This window comes from Morus notabilis, unplaced genomic scaffold, assembly GCF_000414095.1.
Source record: "Morus notabilis unplaced genomic scaffold, ASM41409v2 Scaffold42, whole genome shotgun sequence".
Lineage (NCBI taxonomy): Eukaryota > Viridiplantae > Streptophyta > Magnoliopsida > Rosales > Moraceae > Morus > Morus notabilis.
The window spans coordinates 1,091,133-1,112,861 of NW_010360565.1; the positions used below are offsets into that span (position 1 = coordinate 1,091,133).

General features: G+C 36.5%; 4 protein-coding genes across 4 annotated transcripts; 2 read left to right on the forward strand and 2 right to left on the reverse strand.

Annotated features, from left to right (window-relative positions):
* Nucleotides 1-632: 632 nt before the first annotated feature.
* LOC21409056 (anthranilate synthase alpha subunit 1, chloroplastic) lies at nt 633-4,784 on the forward strand. The gene is made up of 11 exons (XM_010096786.2): nt 633-871; nt 1,183-1,367; nt 1,461-1,650; nt 2,121-2,272; nt 2,518-2,633; nt 2,726-2,972; nt 3,086-3,142; nt 3,287-3,439; nt 3,901-3,981; nt 4,234-4,320; nt 4,461-4,784. The coding sequence occupies exons 1-11, from the start codon at nt 718-720 to the stop codon at nt 4,782-4,784; spliced, it is 1,746 nt and encodes a 581-aa protein (XP_010095088.1). The 5' UTR covers nt 633-717.
* Nucleotides 4,785-5,729: 945 nt separating this feature from the next.
* LOC21409057 (pleckstrin homology domain-containing protein 1) lies at nt 5,730-8,266 on the reverse strand. Its single transcript, XM_010096787.2, has 2 exons — nt 7,700-8,266; nt 5,730-6,268 (listed from the first exon to the last, which is right to left on the reverse strand). Exon 1 carries the CDS (start codon nt 8,161-8,163, stop codon nt 7,732-7,734), a length of 432 nt encoding a protein of 143 aa, XP_010095089.1. The 5' UTR covers nt 8,164-8,266; the 3' UTR covers nt 5,730-6,268; nt 7,700-7,731.
* Nucleotides 8,267-8,642: 376 nt separating this feature from the next.
* On the forward strand, nt 8,643-17,703 carry LOC112091336 (probable LRR receptor-like serine/threonine-protein kinase At3g47570). Its single transcript, XM_024164715.1, has 5 exons — nt 8,643-8,857; nt 8,949-8,967; nt 10,710-10,761; nt 16,177-16,704; nt 17,065-17,703. Exons 1-5 carry the CDS (start codon nt 8,643-8,645, stop codon nt 17,310-17,312), a joined length of 1,062 nt encoding a protein of 353 aa, XP_024020483.1. The 3' UTR covers nt 17,313-17,703.
* Nucleotides 17,704-18,419: 716 nt separating this feature from the next.
* LOC112091337 (probable LRR receptor-like serine/threonine-protein kinase At3g47570) lies at nt 18,420-19,696 on the reverse strand. Its single transcript, XM_024164716.1, has 2 exons — nt 19,147-19,696; nt 18,420-18,910 (listed from the first exon to the last, which is right to left on the reverse strand). The coding sequence occupies exons 1-2, from the start codon at nt 19,694-19,696 to the stop codon at nt 18,420-18,422; spliced, it is 1,041 nt and encodes a 346-aa protein (XP_024020484.1).
* Between the last annotated feature and the right edge of the window lie 2,033 nt (nt 19,697-21,729).

Sequence of the window (21,729 nt, forward strand, 5' to 3'; positions counted from 1 at the left end):
TATTTATTTTGTTGATTTATTTTATTTTTGCTCTGATGAGAGTTAAGGAAAAGAAATATATCTTAAATATGATTGGACAATAATTGCCTAGAAAAGAAATATATCTTAAATATGATTGGACAATAATTGCTTGCCTATACTTGTATAAATTAAATTTTATACCCTTTTTGATTGGCTAAAAAAAGTTAAAAAAATATATGTATTCTGAAAACAAGCAGTTGGACGTGAAGGGAAAAAAACTTTAAGGCTTCGTTAATTTCACCGATTCGAATTTTTAATTTTAAGTTTTTATAGTAAAAAGTTCTCAAAAAATATCACATTTAACTTTTTCTGCTACAGTAAAAATAAAAAAAATGTCACATCTCAGCTCGAATTAAAAACTCGAATTCACAAAATGAACGAGGTCTAAATCTCAATTAAAGGACCTGCCACAAAATTTTTCTAATGAGATAAGAATAAGATTAATCAAATTTGGGATTTAATCTTTCCGAAGATGGAAAAACAAAAATAAAAAAAATCAATAAAGACAACAAAGGGCATTTTTGGGATATTAACCTTTTATGAAGTACACACATGCACGCCTTTTTAAGTGTCCGTTTCCGGAGCAAGAGTCTCATCAGAGTCTCCTCACTCTAACCGTTACATTACAACGGATTTGAAAAGAAAAAGAAAAAAAAGGTTACTGAAACTTAAGGACTCCGGTGACGGCGACCAACAATGCAAGCGCAGATTCGAGGCTCTCCGTACTGCTCCTTTCCGACGCGTCACCGGCTGCGTCCGGTGCCGGTTACCGGTCGACTCGTTAGAACGTTGAGCTCACCGTCGTACGCCCGTACAGTGAAATGCTGCTCTCTCCGGAGCTCCTCCTTGAGTTAGTTTCGTCTTTTCACTTGTTTCATTCACGAGTGTTTGGTTCCCGAGAAAACGTAAGAGAAAAAAAAAAACAAAACAAAACAAAAGCTTCGTAAAATCGTTCTCGGTGGCACACGCCTCTAAAAAGTCAAGCCTGTTATTTCGCTTTTGTTGATTCTTCATTTTGGTTGTTACATGATCACCTTTTGCACGCACTGCATTTTCTCGGGAATTTAATCAGAACTACACTGAAAACCGAAAAGAGTTCGAGGCAAAACTATTTGCTTATCGCATTTGCTTTTAATTTAATCTTTTTTTTTTTTTTTTCAGTTGATGATGCAAACAAATTCTCAGAAGCTGCAAAGAAGGGAAATTTGGTTCCGCTTTACCAGTGCATTTTCTCGGATCAGCTCACGCCGATTCTCGTGTATAGGTGTCTGGTTAGAGAAGATGACAGGGAAGCTCCGAGCTTTCTTTGTGAATCCGTGGAGCCAAATCTTCGCGACTCAAGTGTTGTATGTTTGCGAAACGTTTTTTTTTTTCTCTGCGTTTGTGTGTGGATTTTAGTGCAATACACTAATAATGGAATCGTTTGGTGGCTGTATTAGGGGCGTTTTAGTGTGGTTGGAGCTCAGCCAACAATGGAGATTGTGGCGAAAGAGAACAAGGTCACGATAATGGACCATGAAGAAGGGCTTATGACTGAGGAGATTGTGGAGGATCCAATGGCTATCCCTGCTAGGATTTCCGAGGGTTGGAATCCCCAACTCATTGATGAACTTCCAGATGCATTTTGTGGTATATGAACTTCTATAACTGTGTTATTATCAATTATGACTTTACGAGGGATCTTATTCTTATATACATTTGTAGTTTATCGTTCATAATTGCATAATATATTTAGAAGGATTGCATGGTGGATTTTAAGCAATTTTACTACTTATTCAATGAGTAAGTTTGGTATTAGTATAAGAACCTAATAATCCATTGGAAAATCAGTATGTTGTGGAGTGTTTTGAGGTTAGTAATTCTCTTTTGTTATGGGCATTATCATTTGTTAGCAGGTGAAAAGAGATTATTTCTCATGGCGAGAATTCACTATCGCGGTGTTCTTAGTTTTTATTTGGTGAAAATATAAATGATTGTGTTATTCTTTTCACACTTTTTCACACTTTATAGTCTTTCCTCTTTGTTGGTTTCTTTTTTATTTATTTTTAAATAATTAGATTCAACAGTGCTAACTTGGTGATGAAATCTATTGTGCATAGGTGGTTGGTTAGGTTATTTTTCATATGATACAGTTCGTTATGTGGAAAAGCGAAAAGTTCCTTTTTCAAAGGCTCCTAAGGATGATAGAAACCTTGCTGATATACATGTAGGACTTTACGACGACGTATTCGTGTTTGACCATGTGGAGAAGGTAAATTTAGACAAGAATCTAGTTTTGATGTTTCTGTTTGTGCATGATCCTGTTCTGTATGCTTTTATCGTTTTGGAATATATGTTCTTTTGTCGTCATCGAGTACCAAAACGGCGGTTTTTATATTCTTTTGACACAACTATTATTACGAAACGTGGCTTTATTACTCTGGATATTTTTAGAATTTTTGCATATCTACACAAAGAAAGGATCCTTTTAAGTTCTTTTATTTTCTTTATTGTCAGAAAGTATATGCTATTCATTGGGTAAGGCTTGACCGCTACTCTTCTATTGAAGCTGCTTATAAAGATGGAATGAAACGTTTGGAATCATTACTTGCTAGAATACAAACTGCTGATCCGTGAGTGACTATTATTTTATCCTCATTTATCTTTAGATACCTTATTCTTCGATAACTCATTTACAGCATACAATTTGATTGTTAATGTTTAGCCCAAGGCTAAGTGCAGGTTATGTTGATCTATATACTCGTCATTTTGGTCCTCCTCTGAAGAATTCAAATATGACAACTGAAGAGTTCACGAAAGCTGTACGGGATGCAAAAGAACATATTTTAGCAGGAGATATTTTTCAGATTGTATTATCACAGCGTTTTGAACGACGAACTTTTGCTGATCCCTTTGAAATCTATAGAGCACTGAGAGTAGTAAATCCAAGTCCATACATGACTTATTTGCAAGTTAGTATTTGCTTTTCCTTTAAACCAATTTTCCATTAAAAATTTCGCACTCCAGTATTTTTGTTTCCTTATCAGTGTTGGCACCTATGAATTTATGTCGTTTTCTCAACCAGGCTCGAGGTTGTATACTTGTTGCTTCAAGTCCAGAAATTCTTACGCGTGTCAAGAAGGTGAAGTTCCTGCCAAAACTCATTTTTATGTTTCAAAGGAGACTTAAAATTCCAAGGTCGCAATAAATTCTTGTTTATGGCATTTTTTTTTCTTTTGTATAATATGCGAATGAGAATATTCACTATATGCGATCTTATGAACAGAGGAAAGTAGTGAATCGACCACTGGCAGGAACCGCCAGAAGAGGGAAGACAACCAAAGAAGATAAAATGTTGGAAACGCAGCTGATTACTAATGAAAAGGAATGTGCAGAGCATATCATGCTGGTTGATTTGGGCCGTAATGATGTTGGAAAGGTTTCTTTTTATTTTTTATTTTTATTTTTAACTTTTACTTCTATTGTTCTAATGTGGACACTGATTTACCAAACATCCAAAGATCATACTAAACTTGAACTCATTTAAATGTCATAATTGCCCCGGCGATCTCATTCTATGTCACGCACATCCATTTATTATCTACTTAGGATGTTCATTACTGTGGACCTTGTCTCTACTTGGTATTGCATTTAAGTACTCTCTCTCTCTTTCCTATTAGTCTCTTATTGGTTAGCATTAATTTGGACAGCAAGTGTTATGATAACCAAGCACACACAATGGCAGTAAAAATAGGTTCATGGTTGAGGACCATGAAATTTTGTATTATACTTTCCAATAACAGCATCTATAAATAGCTATAAAAGCCTTTTTTCTTAAAAAAAAAAAAAAAAAAAAAGTAGAACCGATTACCAATTTAATGATGCAGAGTGTTGATGCAGGTCTCGAAGGATGGCACTGTGAAGGTGGAAAAGTTGATGAACATTGAACGATATTCCCATGTAATGCATATAAGCTCCACGGTACGAATGTGCTTTATTTGCAGATCAGAAGGGAAACCCCTAATATAGGATTCTACATTCACACTAATCACATTTTTTCTTTCCTTTTTAAGCATAACATTCATAGTCTGTCTATTGATCTTTATGTAATCCCATATCTCTTATTTTTCCAACAATAGGTTTATTCTTCTTGTGACGAACTTTTTTCATAGATGATCATGATTTTACACCAGTGAATTTCCAAATTCCATTCTGAAATTTTATCCTTCGCAGGTTACTGGAGATTTACGCGATTCCCTCTCTTGCTGGGATGTCCTTCGTGCTGCTTTGCCTGTTGGAACTGTCAGTGGAGCCCCAAAGGTACTCACTTAACATTCTTTTCTCTCCTCTTAGCTTTTTAGCTTTAACCATTTTCAAGTATTTTTGGTAGTCTTCTGAACATTTGGTCTGACCGTCTTGAGTAGTTTTCTAGTATTTCGTTTCTAATAATTTATATGCAGGTGAAGGCTATGGAACTAATTGATGAGCTTGAGGTGTCGAGGCGTGGCCCCTACAGCGGTGGATTTGGAGGTGTGTCTTTCACTGGTGACATGGACATTGCGCTAGCCCTCAGGACCATCGTGTTTCCTACTGGAACTCGTTTCGACACCATGTATTCGTACAAGGACGCTGGCGGCCGCCGTGAGTGGGTGGCTTACCTTCAGGCTGGTGCTGGAGTAGTGGCTGACAGCGACCCAGATGCAGAGCACCGTGAGTGTCAGAACAAGGCGGCAGGTCTAGCTCGAGCCATCGATTTGGCCGAATCGGCATTTGTCGATAAATGACGTCTAAGTTACAGTGACTAAATTCAACTTGGTGGTGTCTCCCTTATTTACAAAATCTCACTGATCTTGTTAACTGAGGATCTTTGTAAAGGGTGTCAACAAAGGAACTGAACTAGTTTTCTTTCTCAGTTAAAAAAGAAAAAAAGAAAAAAAAAAGTGTTATCTTTTGTACTTGGTTTTTAGAGTAAACATGCTACAAGAGTGTGACGGGGCCGTCAACAGAATCTATCTCACTTTCTGGGCATTTGATTGGCGACACACTTCTCAAGCCCTTCAATAGATGTACCTTTATGTTATCATAGCAAATGCAAGTACTTATATATTGCCTTTTCCCCTACTTTTTTAAAATATTATTTTTTTCTTTAATATAGAGAAAAAAAACATCTAGTAAAGAACTCTCTTTTTAATCCAGATGATAAAATGAGATAGTTAATTACTTTCCTACTCCAAATATGTTGCCGAAGAAATGAAAAACTAAGAAAGAGCTAGATGATTAGTACATAGAAGTAGTAGATTAGTTTACATGGAGTAATCAACGTCTTAAGTCAACGCTCATGACAAAAGAAGTCCCAACTAGCAAGTCAACGTTGACATGATTGAATCAAAGAGTGATCTACGTTAAGGTTTTATTTTCCCTTCTTTCTCACGGAAAATTCAATCAGTAAAAATGAGGAACCTCACTAAGTCTGGTTTTGCTAGCGACTTGTGATCAAAGACCCGACGATGCCGGTTGCCATAGATCGTTTTCCAAATTAGCATTGTCAAATTAATACTCAAATCACATTGGTCAGAATTTGGAATTATAACCTTCTTAAGCGCTTTGAATAATAAAATCATGAACCGTGAACTTGCTAGCAAGTTGCTTGTAATTTTATAAGCATTCGTATACTGCAATGCTCTGACCATAGGAATGTTATTATTTCTTCTTTTTGAAGTCTACGTTGTTACTTTTTTGTGAATTTCTAGTTATTTTAAGCATTAGCAATCAGTTTGCTATACCTAGATGCCTATAGTAACACTGATACAACGAGGACAATGTACCAAAGCCTGAGATTCTACTGCTTCTTTCATGTTATCTTGCTAAACGTGGTGTTTCTTTCGATCATTAGAACTGCATTGGGAAATGAAAGCGAAGTCTGAAAACCCGGTTGGCTGTTGGTGACAGTATCAAATTGCTGAGTTCGTGGAACGATTCTGTTCACTTCTTCCCGTGGCAAGGAGTGACTTGTGATCGCCAGATCAAGGAATCACCATCTTGAAGTTAGGTAGTCAAGGCTGTCTAGTAGAATATCTCCCATCCGGTAAAATTCCGCGAAATGGCTAATCCAGATATTTGGTTGAGTGCTTGACGATCCCTTGGAACATTGCTGAGGACGGAAGAAAGCTCATGGAGTGCTTGGTTTCAGTTGTTGAAGTTGGACTCTCATGTTCTACAGAATCACCTACAGATTGCATGGATGTCCTTGATGGTCTCACCAAAGATGCTGCAGATCAAAGAAGCATTCAGTGGGAGGTGAAATCAGCGAGGGAGAATGCAATCTGAAGCTGCTTCATTAAGTATTAAGCTTTTAGCACATTAGGACTCTGCATTTCAAGGTTTCTCTCAAGAAAATAACATAGTAATTCATCAGTAGGGGTGTATTTTTTTCTTTAAACCCTTTTATACAATAACGTGTTAGAACTTTCTGTCATCCAAAAGGAGAATAATATAATAGTATTTACTTTGGACCAACTATTTCAAGAGTCGAAAACTCATTGCCGAGCAAATAAGCTGAAAACAGATTCTCCCTGTTGAAATACCTCAGCTGAAAGCTGCAAGAATGAGCGATCCACGCCTTAAATTATTATAATTTGGCCCTTGATGAGTTCCAGGTAGGCCATATGCTTTTTTTTATCATATGAGATATTGCAATTGAAGAACACTGAAAACAAGCCTTTCTTCTATACCATCATCAAATGGTTAACAGAGGATTTACGTTTATATGACAGTAGTTGCAGTTAAAAGTGTTAAATCTCTAGATCACAGCAGCTTCGAGGAGTTTCATTTTTGACTGCAAAGGCCTTGAAATCCATAGGAGGAAACTATGAAAGATCTTGATTGCCAACTTTTAAGACTCTAGTTTATGAATTATTCCAAGTGGGAGTCGTAATAACTGAATGCTGTAGATGAACATACTCAACAGCAGACCCGAGTTAGTTAAGGAATCTTAGCCATAATGACGGATCACGAATAGTTCGATATCCGAGAATCCTCTTCATCACTGCAACTCAACCATGGATCACTATTCTATGCACCAGCAATATTGTCCTTCATAATCACATGCCTGCTCAAAGAGTGGCGATTTTGGGCTAAGCAAAAAAATATGCTTATCCAATTCCTCCGATTATGCAACGGATGCGTCACATGTGTGTAAATTTTCGACAAAGATTCATATCAAAACAGATCCATTTGTGTTGTATAGGAGAAAGAGTAACCGCCAAGAAAGGTGTATACTGTTTCTCAATTCCAAAAATTAGTCCCAGATTTATCACTGTGAGAGTACAACAATTACTCAAAACCAAATCTTCTTCCAGTTTTGCGACTGTGATGCTTCCCTCTTCCAAACTTTAGCTAATTAAATCCTAAAATGCTTAAAATTCACAATTTCAACAGCAACAAAATAATCAATCACAGCAAAGACTAAACAGAACAGACTTGACAAAAAAAGAATCGAAAGCCAGAACTTTGACACAAATTGAGATCTGATCATTAACAAAGTGAGTATTTCATACAGAATCCAAAAGTACAACAAGAACATTATAACTTGATTAATACACATATACAAAAACGAAAAAGAAGCACAATAGTACATAATTTCACCAAATTACGCAAGCATGTAACAGAATTAACTGCAGATTTCGGATCTCCGACTCACCTAGTCCTTCCATCATATAGATTCTCCGATCCTCACTTCCTACTGTCGTAATCGACGACCTCGGAATCGGTGACGGATCGCGAGTGCTGGACGATGGAGCGCCCGATGGAGTTGATCCAGTCCTCCTTCTCCTTCTCCGTATCGGCGATGAAGTACATGGTCTCGATCTTGGTGGAGAGCTCGAAGGCGTTCTGCTTGTTGAGGACGTCCTCGGCGCCCTTGACGGTGAGGCAGGAGGCGACGGGGATCACGCCGCGAGGCCGGGAGGCGCGTGTGACGGCGGAGTCCTTGAACCAGAAGAGCTTCCCCTGCTTCAGAACGAACCACCGCCGCCGCCACGTCTTGATGTACTCGCCCTGCTTCGTCAGCCAACCGCCGCGCTCCGGAGTCGACCAGAACTCCACGCCGCCGTAGTCGTCGGAGCTCGCCCACTGGCCCGTCGCGGCTCGCCAGAGGCTCGCCATTGGAGCTAGCGGGTTTTGGGGGGTTTGGGGGATTGGAAGGCGTTGACTGGTCGTCGATCGGAACGAGGAGTATGGAGAATAATAAAGAGCTGACCGTACCGGACAGGCTGTTATTATTCTCTTCAGATATGTTGTATTATTGCATTTTTAATTATTTTTTTTCTTTATTTTTTTGGATAAGGTTGATTTTTTTTTTGTTACCGTAAATTGTGGTGTTGCACTTCCCACATCGTTCGTTTAAATTTAAAATTTAAGTTTTATTACAGTAAAAATTATTAAAAATAATTATATTTAATTTTTTTATTATAGTAAAAAGTTATTACATAAAATTATATTTTAATTCAAATTAAAAACTTCAATCAGCGAATTAAACGGGTCATGAATGTCAAATTTTTAATGGTTGTTGGGGCTCTTTTGGCGCGGGCCTTTCTACGTGGAGGGTGCGAAATTCGTGGCCTCATTTAGTTGGTCGACGTTATATGTACGTCGGTCGTACCCTGTTAGTGCGTCGGTCGACAGAGGCTAATGAGCTTCTAAGTGTGATTTTTGACGTCGAAGATGCCCGGAGTGAAGACGTTGGCCCCGGCTGGGTTAGGCTAAACCCGGATGACCCCGAGGACAACGGTATCCAAGGGCAGCATCCGTTGCGATTCCGGCTCCGAGATGGTGAAGAGTTTCTAATAGGGATCTACCAGTGAGCATATGGCGTGGGAGAGGAATGTAACCGGTTTATAGAGGAAGTTCCTAAGCATGTAATTGAGTTATATCCATTTGTTTATGAATAGAACGATTTCGCCGAACGTAGTATGTTGGACGGGATAAGGCTCAGTTTTAGAAATATTAAGTTATGGCTGAGGTGTTTTCACCACTTCCAATGGGGAGAACGCCTAGAAACTTCTTTTAGAGGGACTCCGCCGAAAGTTATGGAGATTAAAGTTCTTCGTCAGGCATTCCCATAAACCAAAATCCAAAAGGTGAATAACCGGCTAAGAGGAGAGTTTCTGAGCTTGTTATTTTGTGTATTCTAGAGTCTCCTTAAAGCTTTTAGATGTGTGATAAGCCATATTCACATGTTTGTGAAAACCAGTTGTAGGACCGCGACGGACATAGTACGTCGGTCGGCAGAATCAAACTTTGGGTGTTGTAAGCCATGGTTGGGTATTCTCAGAGGTTAACCAAAGCTTTAACCACTTCCAATGGGGAAAACGCCTAGAAACACGTTCTAGAGAAACTCCGTCGGAAGTTATGGAGATTAGAGCTCTTTGAGGAGTATTTCGGTAAGTGAAAAATCAAGAGTTGTAACTAACAAAAGGAGGATGTTTTAGGCTTGTATTTAGGTTGTTGATGTTGGGTTTTCATGTGTGTTTAGCTTGGGGAAGAACACCCGAGCATTACTTACTCGGAGGAGCTCCGCCAGAAACCATGAGAAGAGAAGAGTTTCTCTTAAGTGGGAGAGCTATGCTTGGCTTGCTCTCTCTCTCTCTCTCTCTCCCTTTTCCCGTTTTTCTCCTCCTTTTTAGAGTTTAGGGATGCGGTATTTATAGGCAAGGATGGGGGCTCCAAGAGGAGGGAAATTTCCCTCCAAGAGTGTTTGAATTCTTGGTTGAAATCCCTCCACACGCCTACGTCGGTAATAGGGGTGTAAATCGGCCGGGTAGGGTAGGGTTGAGCTGAAAAATTGAGCCTACCCGACTAGTGCGGGTTGAGAAAATTTTGGGCCGCGACACTCTCTTAAGTCTACAAACCCGCAACCTTTCGGGTGACCTCGGGTAGGGTCCGGTTACTCGGGTTGGTGAAAACCAATTTTAATCTATGACTTCATCAATTTTAATCTAAGAGGCTCTTATATGCAAATAAATGATAAAATACTATTGTAGTAAATGAGCAATAAATGATATATGCAAATACTATTGTAGTAAATAATTACACAACAAAATTGCGGCATAATAAAATATAAAGACTAATAACTCATATCACAATATGCATAAAGCAAGAGTGATCTCAAGGACCACATGATCACTTTTTAGTCAATTAATCTGTGCTTGTTACATAAGAAATAATTATCAAACATAACATTTTTTCCTTCAATAGGGGGTCTAAATGCAACGTGAACAATTAAAACACTCACTTTGAAATCAAACACTTCCAATATAAATAAAGAATGTCCTAATTCAACAACTATGGCATACAAGCATTTTTTACACAAATCGTGAATCCAAAACATAAATAAGTTAACAGTTTAAAAGCATAAAGTCCATAAACTTATGAAAGTAAGAATTTGAAGTGTTGAACATTGTTTTACCTACTTTGAACATGTTCGGCTGGGTAGGGTTACCTCCGGATGTAACCCCACCCCGCGCCCCTACCCGCGCAGTGCGGGTTAGGTATAATTCAAACCGAAAATTAAATAAAAAATTAGAAACCCGTAATTTTCGGGTAGGGTCGGCTCGGCTCGGCCGGGTTCGTCGGGTTCGGGGTGATTTCTTACAGCCCTAGTCGGTAAGACATTTTCAGCATGGTTTAATGCTGGCTTTTGTCAATCGCAGGGGAGGGTTTACCAAAAAGATGAAGGACTAGGCTATTGTGCAGCCAATGGAGGTAGTTGGGTGTTTTCAGCATGTTTCAGGCCAAAAGCCAATCTGACACTTGCCTCTGTTAAGCAGTCAATCAAGTTATGTGGCCGTTTTAGGTGTGGTCAGAAAAATGGCAGCCAAGTGGTCAAAGGCTTGCCTTATCTTATTTGTGTATATTCTGCCTTTTTATAGTTTTTGGGGAAGAGAGACTTTGTTGACTTTTGAGGGGAGAGAAGGGCAGGAAGAGAAAGGAAATTTTGGGTAAAATGTTATTTTGTTTTACCTCAGTGTACAGGTGGTGACTGTAAAGTTTGGTAATTTGTCTTACTCTGTCTAATTTTCTCCATAACCCACGTTATCCTAATTCCCTCATAGACCCAAGACCACCCCAAGTGGGCCAAGGATCTAATTGGGCCGGATAAAATGGGCCCGGTCACATTCCTTGGCCTGCCAAACCACGGCCCACATAAAAGTCCCCGAAGCGTGGCTTGGGTCCACGTACCATACCTTGGGTCGTCTTGTGGGATTTGGGCCGAATTTGTACCGTGCGATTTTTTAGGCATCAACAATGGTCATGTCAATTTTTTAATGGTCTTTAACCTTTGTGAGAGCTTCTAATTGTAGTAAAATTGAAATTAAAAACTCAAATTGGAGAAATGAATGAGGCCTTAGTAAGTGACAGCTTAGTCTTTTTTTTTTTTTTTGATTTTGACAAAATAATTTCTAACTTTTTAAAATTGGTGTAATTAACACCTTTTTGTCCATCATTGTCAATTTTCTAACAGAAATTAATACGTGACCACTCATGTGATATATAGGCTTAGTTTGATAGTGCTGTAGATTTAAAAAAAAAATTACTTTTAACTGTGCTGAAGAAAAAAGTAGTTGTTATAAAAAGCAGTTGTGTGTTTGATAAACTATAATTATACTAGCTGTGTTAGTTCCAAAATAAGTGTAATAATGTTTGATAAATTGTGAGGTTGAATTGTTATGGGTAGTTAAAATGACCAAAATAGACATGGTGTTAAACTTAAATATATATAATTATTTTTGGTATTTAGAAATACTTGTTTAACTTAAAAAAAAAGAAAAACATAATGTTATGATTATGAGTTTTCTAACAACAAATTTGTGATAATTAATTCTTTTTTTATTTCTTCATTCACAATATAGTTATAACAAAAGGAACATTAGTGAGTACTCAACATATACAACAAAAATATACATCCCATGTTCCAACCTAGACCAGATTCTTTTCCAATAAGTTCCTTCTAAAGCTTCCAATCATTCTTCAAAACATCTCACTTATTCTTCAATTGTTGTCTTTTATATACTTGTTTCGTTGCTTCATTAAATTTTTGAATTTAATTTTCCTATCGAACTTTATCAAGATGAGTTCCAGGAGGGCGTCCATCTTTCACCTATTTGATACACAAATCACAAAACAGATCCACAGTCTCAGGGTTCCATATTGCTTTGCCTTGTGATATACTACCCTCCATTTGAGAAATAATAATTGAAAGTCTAGAAGAATGTGAGGCTTCATGCTTTATTTTACATAAATAATAATCAGAACACAAAAAACCATTTTGTGGAGGGAAATAAGGGTAATACTACTCTTATTTCTAATTGGAACACTCAATCAATAGCCAAATTAATCATAGCTTCTAGTCCCAGCTACTTCACCTCAATAATCATAGACGCTTGAATCTAAATGAACGCATTATTAGTTTTAATTTTTCATTTCTAATAGTGAGATCAAATGGATTGGACTTACTGTCTACCTATCTTTCACATCCCAAATCCAAAGGAAGTTGCAATTCTTCCAATTTAATTATTAAACTCCATATGACGTGGCTTCATTAAACTTCTAACTACTTAGGTTCCAACAAATAGCTTTAACCAACAAACTACAAACATCATATGTAGGACACCTATAGTGATTATTTTGTAGCGAAGAAAATTAAAACATGCAGTTTTAAATGAAGTTTGGCATCATCTAGCACAAAGACGAGATTAAACACATTAGCAACCAAAAGCTTATTTCGTCAGGATCATAACATACATAAATAGAAGTCAAATTAAAATTAACAAAGAAAAAATAGGAAAGAGAAATAAATAAATAAAAGTTAAATAGAAGTCAAATTAAAATTAACAAAGAAAAAATAGGAAAGAGAAATAAATAAATAAAAGTTAAAGGAGGTTTGACATCATCTAGCAAAACAAAAGTTTTACATTGGTGCAATAAATAGTCATTTATAGATTTGCATTGAAAAGCGGTTCTTCGCAATTGCAAAACAGAAAGGGATATTCGCAAACTCATCTCAAGTTTCAAACAACACGATTAACGTAGAGAAAGTGAATATACATATACATGACAATTTAAATGCATAATAATAAAAGAAAAGCACAACTCCAGTAGCAAGAAATGAAACCCTAACAGTTTTACCAAGTTAATGCATAAATAAAAACCAAATCAGCACAAAGACAAAACCCTAACAAAATATACATTACCATGATTTTTACCAAAAAAATATGTGGACAAATCAGAGAAACTAATCAATCGAGTACTTACAGAGGCCGGCGAACGGAGAAAGCGGAGAGAGAGACAGACGAACGGAGAATGGAGCACTGAGCACGAAGAGAGAAGAGAGAGAACAGAAGATAGAGAGCACAAAGAGGTAATTGAGCGGAGAGAAGAGAGAATACCTCTAAAAAATGTGATTGACAAGATGGCATTTTTTAAATTTCATTAGAGTAAAATTGAGAATAAAAGACTTTCATTAATCAAACTTTGATTCCGCATAAGTTAAAATCAGAATGGCTGATTCTACTTTTAACTTCAAATTGAGTGAAAATTCTTCAAAAATCTTTTTTTTTTTTGCTTTTTACCGAACAGTTTTGACAACTTTAATTGGATCAATAATGCTTTTCATCTCCTAGAATCAATACCAAACTGGACCATAATTATGCTGAAAAGACTAATTTGTCCTGATTTATTATTCTTCTTCTTTTTTAATTAAATCACAAAATAAAATAAAAGAAAAAAGAAAACTCAAACCCAGCTATCTGTGATTAATTTGGAAAAAAAAGGGCCTCCTTCATTTGTTGCTTCTCCAAACCACTTCTCTCTAGAATCGGCACTTCTTGTTGCTCAAATCCACAATCTAATCTTGCATTTCTCTTCATTTTAGGTCAGGTTCAATTCTCCCTCAAAAAAAGCCTCCAGCGGTCGAGCCCCCTGTACTGCCCAGATCTGTCTGTCCAGCCTCCGGCCAACCATCATCGCCAGATCGTCGCAGCCCCGCCCAAGCCGTCCTATCTCGAAATCAACCGCCACCCATCGAATTCGTCTCTACCGCCCAGATCTCCGTCGAGCCTTCGCCGAACAGTCGCGAAATCGTCGCAGCCCCAGACGAGCCATCACATCTCGAACAAGCCCTCTCCAGCTGTCGCAAGATACACAAATCTGCTCCTTTTTTTATTATTATTTTTTATGAAGGGCCATGCTGAACGTGTTTGGATGTTGGCGTCAACAATTGTGTGAGGTTTTGAGGTTTGTGTGTTCTTTTGTTAGGGTGATGATGAGCACTTATGAAATCATTCACCTGCTGCATAAAAAAATTTCTAATCAAATATCGTTAAAACCAATGGTCTCCATTGCTGGTGAAAAATTAGTTGTGGTTGATCAAATTGTTTGATATTTTCGTTGTGGTTGATTTAAAGATTGGGATCTGCTAAATCGCGTCTTTCCTTCTTTTTTTTTCTTTTTTCATTTTACTTTTTGTTAAATTCAAGAATCCCAAATTAGCCCCAGTTAATTCAGCTCTAATTTGACCAAGTATACACTTTTACCATTATGCCCCGACTAGGAATGTTACGTGACCCCTCACGTGTTAATTTCTGTAAGAAAATTAACAGAGATAGACGAAAAGGTGTTAATTGCACTTATTTTAAAAAGTTGAGAATTGCTTTGCTAAAATTTTTAAAAAAAGAGACTAAACTGTTACTTATTAAATAAGTTAGGAAATAAGAAGTATTTGTGTCAATTACTCTTTCAATTTTAACAAATTACACTGAACTTTAAAATCAAAATTAAGTGAGGTACAATAGTTAATGAGCTTTATTAAATTGATGATTTAAAATATGAAATTTAAACATGAAAGGAAAATATCGTCATTTTTAAATCATATTATGTACAAATATCATATTTCAAATTGTCAATTTAATAACGCCTTCAATTACTATTAATTTTAAATTTTAAAGTGCGATTTGCGAAAATTGAAAATTTAGGTTCACTATGAAAAAATAAATAGTTTAGGAATGCAACATTTACTTTAGTTAATTTAAAGGAACTTTTTACGGCAAGAACAACTTTTTTCCTACTATTAGTTGTTGAATAATTTTTTAACACTTGATTAATATTTGGGAACAAATTTATATAGCGCACTACAAATTTAAATGTGAACATATTAGACTGTTGAAAAATTAATCTAACGATTGAAACAACAGTGTCTATAGGGAGGGAAAAAGAACAATTCTTATTATAGAAATTCCTTATGAAAGGACCAATAGATTTTTGTATATTTTGATTTTTAACGTGATAACTTGTAGTTGTATGTAGGGATAGCAATTCGTGTTAACATGTTATGTTTGTATCAACCCGTTTATTAATCATATTAAAAAATATCAACCTAAATACGACTCATTCATTAAAAACCTACAAACCAATGCTTAAGACAAAGAAAGAATACTCAAGACTCATAAGGACAGGCATAAAATCGAAAGTAGTAGGAAAGGGGAACTCCTCTCTAGAGGAAGGGATTCGACTGCTTTTCACTCCTACTCTCTTCATATGGTAGATTCCACAAAACGTGTCAAAAATATCAACCTAAACACGACCTCCTTATGAATCATATTAATCGTGTTAACTTGGAGCCTTCGTCTAAAATTAATACACTGAATAAATAAAATTGATATTATTATAATTTATTTGACATGATCCTTATATGTTTAACAATCTGTGAAGAAAAATAAGTAAAGTTTACCAAAAATTTTTAAAATTCATATTATTTGTATCTAATACATATACATGATAGAGTACTTGTGTTACACAGATTAACCCGAATCCAAATCTAACTTAATTATTGATCGTGTTAATCGTGTTAACCCAATTATGATCCATCCCATTTATAATAAACCTAAACGCGCTATCTTCGCGCGAGTTTCGAGTCGTGTTGTTGTAACATGACCCAAATACTTTGATGTCCAAACACTTTGATTTTGTGAACAAGATAAACCAGTTTGGTGAATCTATATTTATAATCTATAATCTATAACATACATAAAAGAGCCAAAAAAAAAACTTTTCCTCTTTTTTATTTTATTTTATTTTTTTTTATTACACATAGCATCTACCTTTTCATGTTGATTGGAGCAGGTAGTTATGGCTCTGTATATAAAGGCATTCTCGATCAGGAAGAAAATATAGTTGCTATAAAGGTCCTCCATCTTCAGCAGAAAGGAGCTGAGAAGAGCTTTATTGCTGAATGTAATGCAGTGAGAAATATAAGGCATCGGACTCTTGTGAAGATTTTGACATGTTGCTCTAGCGTGGATTATCATGGGAATGAGTTCAAGGCTTTAGTATTTGAGTTTATGCCAAATGGAAAACTAGAGAAGTGGTTGCATCATGAGCTGATTGATGGCAATATTTTACACAAAGGTCTGAGCATGATTCAAAGACCAAATATTGCTGTTGATGTGGCCTCTGCAATATACTATCTTCATGAAGATTGTGCTGAGCCGATCATTTACTGCGACTTGAAGCCTAGCAACATTCTTCTTGACAATGAATTGGTTGCTCATGTAAGTGATTTTGGATTAGCAAGGTTGATCTCAAACACTACCGGCTTTTCCTATAGTCAAACAACTGGAATTATGGGAACTATTGGTTATGCCCCTCCAGGTATCAATTATATATGCCGTTTTGTCCTTTTTAATTTCTTTGAAAATGTTGCAAAATGCAGATGCATTGTGCATATTAGTGTAAAAGCAATATGTGTGTGTGTGTGTGTAAAAATGATCTAACTAATGAGAGTTTATCATTCATCACCTAGTAGCTTTAGAGCTAAAATACATGGATCAGAATCAGAGTAGAGACATGGGTAATATTTTATTCAAGATGTCTATCTCTTTCATATCATGTACAAGTTATAATGATTTATACTATATTGACGTTTTCTTTAACGTTTCTAAATTTAAATGAAAATACTGTTAGCATAGCAGTTAAAAAAACGTAAATAGAAATTAATTCTTACTGGTGCAGAGTATGCAATGGGTAGTGAGCCATCAAGAAAGGGGCGTGCGTATAGCTATGGGATCCTTCTGTTGGAGATGTTCACCGGAAAGAGACCCGCCGATGAAATGTTCAAAGATGATTTCAATCTTCATAACTTCGTTAAAAAGGCCTTGCCAGAAGGACTTGTGCAGATTGCAGACTCCGCTCTTCTCCCTAGAGAAGTAGACGAAAACTGCGGCAACAGTGGAGGCATTGAGATTGACGAAGAGGATTGACTTTATATACTAGTAAAACGAATGAAACACGTTAGCGAATACAAGTACCGAGACCTAACGGGAAACTAACAAACAAAATCTATTGATTTTAAGGTGGAGTTATTTTCTATTATTTTTTTATTTTTAGGAAGAGCTATTTTTTGTTAATCAGTGTCGTTTTTAGGTGATGCTTGTTTTTCCTCTCGTTTCAACTTTTGTCGTACCTCTTACTTAGCCAATAGGATTTTGTCGTTTTCTATCTTTCGTGTTCGGCCGGTTCTTGTTTTCTGGCGGTTCACGACCCTATCTATTTATTATAGGTGTAAGAAGATCATACTATCGACTTCAGCATCCTCGTAGCCACAGGAGTTTTTGTCATTTTCATCGTTCTTGGTTTGCCAGTCTTCGTTGTTTTCCAGTTGTTGATGTATCGTTTTTCAGATAAATATCGTTTTTTTTTTTTAAATTGTCGCTTCTAATACAATTGTGGTTTTCAGGTTGATGTCGCTCATTCAGGTCCTCGTGCTATGTCGTTGTCGTTTAGGAGAGTATTGCCGCTTTTTGTGATGGTGTCGTTTTTTATTAATCTTGTCTCTCTTCTATTTTTTCTTCTTCTTAGTGGCTGTCCTTACAAATCCATGGACAGGGATCACGTTATCGAACTCGGGATCCTCTTAGCTATAGGATTTTGTCGTTTTCATAATTCTTGTTTAGCGTGTTTATTGGATATGCAAAGTAGAATTTATTATTGATCACGACAACATTATACATAATTGAGTGTATGCTTAGACTTTTACACACATTTATTGATATGCAAATCCGAAAATGGTGAAATACAGAATAGGTAATATCCGAGCGTAGTGTAAACGCAAGAACAGTTCCAAAAGCCTATTGTCCAAAGATCCAAACCAAATAGAAATATCGTCATTATTTAATTAGCTTCAATCTCCTGCAGTTCAATTACAAGTATAATTATTAGTAGATTTCATGGCTTGGACTGAATATTTTCCTATAGTTGCAAGAGCATTATTTCAATACATGTTGCCATTCTACTCTTTTTAGTAAAGTGTTGTTCTTGAAAAGTTATGATAATTTGCAAGATAAAATTAGTAGAAATATACCTATAATTTAGCCGATTCTTCGTCTTTCTCGGCGAACTCCATCACTGACATAAGCGTTTCTGATATGTTGTAGCTTCCTAGTAACATCTCCCATGCTTATTATTTCATTTGGTGATTTTTCCGCACAGGCAAGTCCAATTTCCAACACTGAAACCAAGCACTTCTGTTGATGAGCGCTTACCTCGTTTGGGTTCTCAAAGTTGACGTTTCCTCCTCCTTCTTCTTCTTCTTCTTCGATCTCATTTCCTCTGTTGCTTCTGTTGTTTCTTCCATTTTCTCTTCTCAATGCAGTTTCTTCTACTACTTCTCTAGGGAGAAGAGAAGAGTCCACAATTTGCACGAGTCTTTCTGGCAAGGCCATCTTAACGAAGTTGTGGAGATTGAAATCATCTTTGAACATTTCATCGGTGGGTCTTTTTCCGGTGAACATCTCCATCACAAGGATCCCATAGCTATATACATCCCCTTGTCTTGATGGCTCACAACCCATTACGTACTCTGTAACCCAAAAACAATTAACATATATATGTGCTTGTTTTCATTGTGCTATACGCTGTAAAAAGCGTCTAAGGAGTACAAAGTTTACTTGGACCAAGAAAACATAAAAGTATTTACAATAGTTTGTGTTCTTTTTAAGCTATGGCGTTTGGAATAAGTCCATTTCTATATCTATATGTTAAAAATTGAATTGCTAGAATTTAAATAAACAGAGGTAATTGTTGAAGAATTATTACCCGGAGCAACATAACCAACAGTTCCCTTAATCCCAATTGTGCTAGTTTGACCTTCTTCAGAGAATCCAATTGGTTTTGAGATCAACCTTGCTAACCCAAAATCACTTACGTGAGCAATCATTTCATTGTCAAAAAGAATATTGCTAGGCTTCAAATTGCAATGAATGATCGGTGGCTCACAATCATCATGAAGATAGTGTATTGCACAAGCCACATCGATCGCAATATTTAGTCTTTGAATTAGGTCCAAATCCATTGATTGGTTTACGCCATTAGTCAATAGATGCAACCACTTCTCTAGGGTTCCATTGGGAATATATGAAAAGACTAGAGCCTTGAATTCATTGCAATTATAATCTATGCTAGAGCAACATGTCAAGATCTTAACAAGATTTCGGTGTCTAATATTTCTCAATGCATTACATTCAGCAACGAAACTTTTGTCGGCTACTTTCTGTTGAAGATTTAGAACCTTCACAGCAATTGGATTTTCTTCATGGTCAAGATTTCCTTTATATACAAAGCCGAAGCTACATGTTCCAATTAACATGCTTGAAGAGAATCCACTAGTGTGATGCCCAAAATTCTCACATACTAGTTGGCCAATGCATTGCATCCATTCATGGCATAATATTCATCATTTATAAGTTTGGCATGCTATTGAGATGCATTGTTATGTTATTAGTGTATATTAAGTAGTTGTTGAGCATAATGTTTTGATGAAATGACAGGCTTGCTCGAAGGTGGATCCGGTAGGTGGAATAGTAGAAAAGAAGTTTATAATAGTGGTTTTTATGAATTACAAAGAGTTTAATTGGTAATGAAGTTAAAAAAAAAGGTTAAGTATGGATTTTGTTCGTTAGTTGGACCCACATGTTGTACAAAATTCCTTACAATAAGAACATAAGAGTATGAAACCAATTGCAAGAGGTTTATATGGAATTTCACATGAACTATTGAACTAGAACACACTAGAAAACCCTATTTTGCTCGAAATTCGGTGCTCGGGTTTTCGAGTCTTGATTGAGGCTTTTGTTGGCTTGTAAGTGACTTAGGAAAATTTATTATCTCATACTTGAATATGTTAGGAAGGATTTTACAAATATTGGTTAAGTTTAAATGATGAACGGACATGAACAAAAGTGACTATTTTAGTCCTACCGAGTTTTTGATATGAGCAAGTACACCTAAGTTGGTATGTCAATTGAGTGGTTATGACCTACTATGTAAATAGGATTTGGTGTGAGTGTGTAACACCCTATTAAGAAGGTGACCAAGCAGAAATAAGGGACACATGACCAGCCAAGTTGATATTCCTTCATGATGACTAAGCTGCCTCTTTGATTGCTTAAGGGATATAAGCTACTAGATCATTCTACACTACACTTATTCATCTTCCCCGACCACTCTTTGACAGAAACCCCCTTCTCAAGCTGTTAACTTAAGAAAATAAGACTTTCCTTGGTGGTTTGTCAAGTTTTGGACGCCAAATTTCAAGAAAAACCTAACCTAGTCAAGGTAAGGGCCTGTTTGGTTTGGAAGAAGTTTGGTGTTGGTTCAGTGGGTTTCGTTTGAATTTTACTGAGATGTTTATACCACATAATTTTTGATATGTCAGGCACAACCACATAAAAGGATTTAATCAAACTCAATTGGGAGGTGGTGGTTTCAAGTTTGTTTTGGTGGCAGCCCTGAAATAGGTTGGTTCTACAAGTGGCTCAGATTTTTGTTTATTTTCCTAGGCTAGAGAGCTCCGTTTGAGCTGAAATTTTGAGGGAATATTATCTTAGGTGTTATCAAATAGTCCCTAAAATATCTCATCAAAATACTATGTAATTTAGGTGTTATGACCTTTTAACCGAACATGGTTTAGTGTGTGGGATGATATTTGATTATGAGCATATTATATTTTATTTTGGGATATTAAATTCAAAGCAGGTGACTTTTGGCTTTGGGGAGTGTTAGAAATAAGGGAAAATGCTGTCAAAATTTTTAGAAAATTTTTGGGATCAAGAAGGACCCAAATTTGGGGCTAAAACCACCCCGTAGCCTATACCACGACCACTGGACACACCAAGCACGCCCTGGCCTGCGTGCAGGCATCCAGGCAGGCCTGCCTACAGCCCATGCTATGCGCAGGCGACCCTGCTGCGTGCCCAGCATGGGCTGCAACCTGAGTGCCTGGCTTCTCGGCCAACAAGGTCAAATGAGCCATTTTTAGCACTTTTTAGCCATTTTTAAGATATTAAAGTATATTCCAATTGTATATTTGATCAAATAATTATTATTACTCAAAAATTTAAATTTAGAATATTATTATCAGTAATTAAAAAAAATAATGATCAATACCTAAAAGATTATTTCAGTCTTAAAGTTTAAGGTAAGTAAAATTTCATCTGCATCACCATAAAAGTTATGCATATGATAATTGTTTCAATGAATGTCATAATTAAATATATGAATTGCATACAACCGTGACATAAGCATACATGCACGACATGATGAAAAATATATATCCAAGACATTAATGAAAAGTGGGTGAGTATGAAGATAACTTAAATGTCCTTATGGTTATAAGTGACG

Excerpts from the sequence above, each read along its gene's own strand:
- LOC21409056 (XM_010096786.2), top strand. The coding sequence starts at position 718 with ATGCAAGCGCAGATTCGAGGCTCTCCGTACTGCTCCTTTCCGACGCGT. Across the intron at positions 2,973-3,085 it reads CATACATGACTTATTTGCAA|GCTCGAGGTTGTATACTTGT; the intron begins GTTAGTATTTGC and ends TTTCTCAACCAG. Across the intron at positions 3,982-4,233 it reads TAATGCATATAAGCTCCACG|GTTACTGGAGATTTACGCGA; the intron begins GTACGAATGTGC and ends TATCCTTCGCAG.
- LOC21409057 (XM_010096787.2), bottom strand. The coding sequence starts at position 8,163 with ATGGCGAGCCTCTGGCGAGCCGCGACGGGCCAGTGGGCGAGCTCCGAC.
- LOC112091336 (XM_024164715.1), top strand. The coding sequence starts at position 8,643 with ATGTACGTCGGTCGTACCCTGTTAGTGCGTCGGTCGACAGAGGCTAAT. Across the intron at positions 10,762-16,176 it reads CTATTGTGCAGCCAATGGAG|GTAGTTATGGCTCTGTATAT; the intron begins GTAGTTGGGTGT and ends TGATTGGAGCAG. Across the intron at positions 16,705-17,064 it reads TATTGGTTATGCCCCTCCAG|AGTATGCAATGGGTAGTGAG; the intron begins GTATCAATTATA and ends TTACTGGTGCAG.
- LOC112091337 (XM_024164716.1), bottom strand. The coding sequence starts at position 19,696 with ATGTTAATTGGAACATGTAGCTTCGGCTTTGTATATAAAGGAAATCTT. Across the intron at positions 18,911-19,146 it reads TGTTGGTTATGTTGCTCCGG|AGTACGTAATGGGTTGTGAG; the intron begins GTAATAATTCTT and ends TTTGGGTTACAG.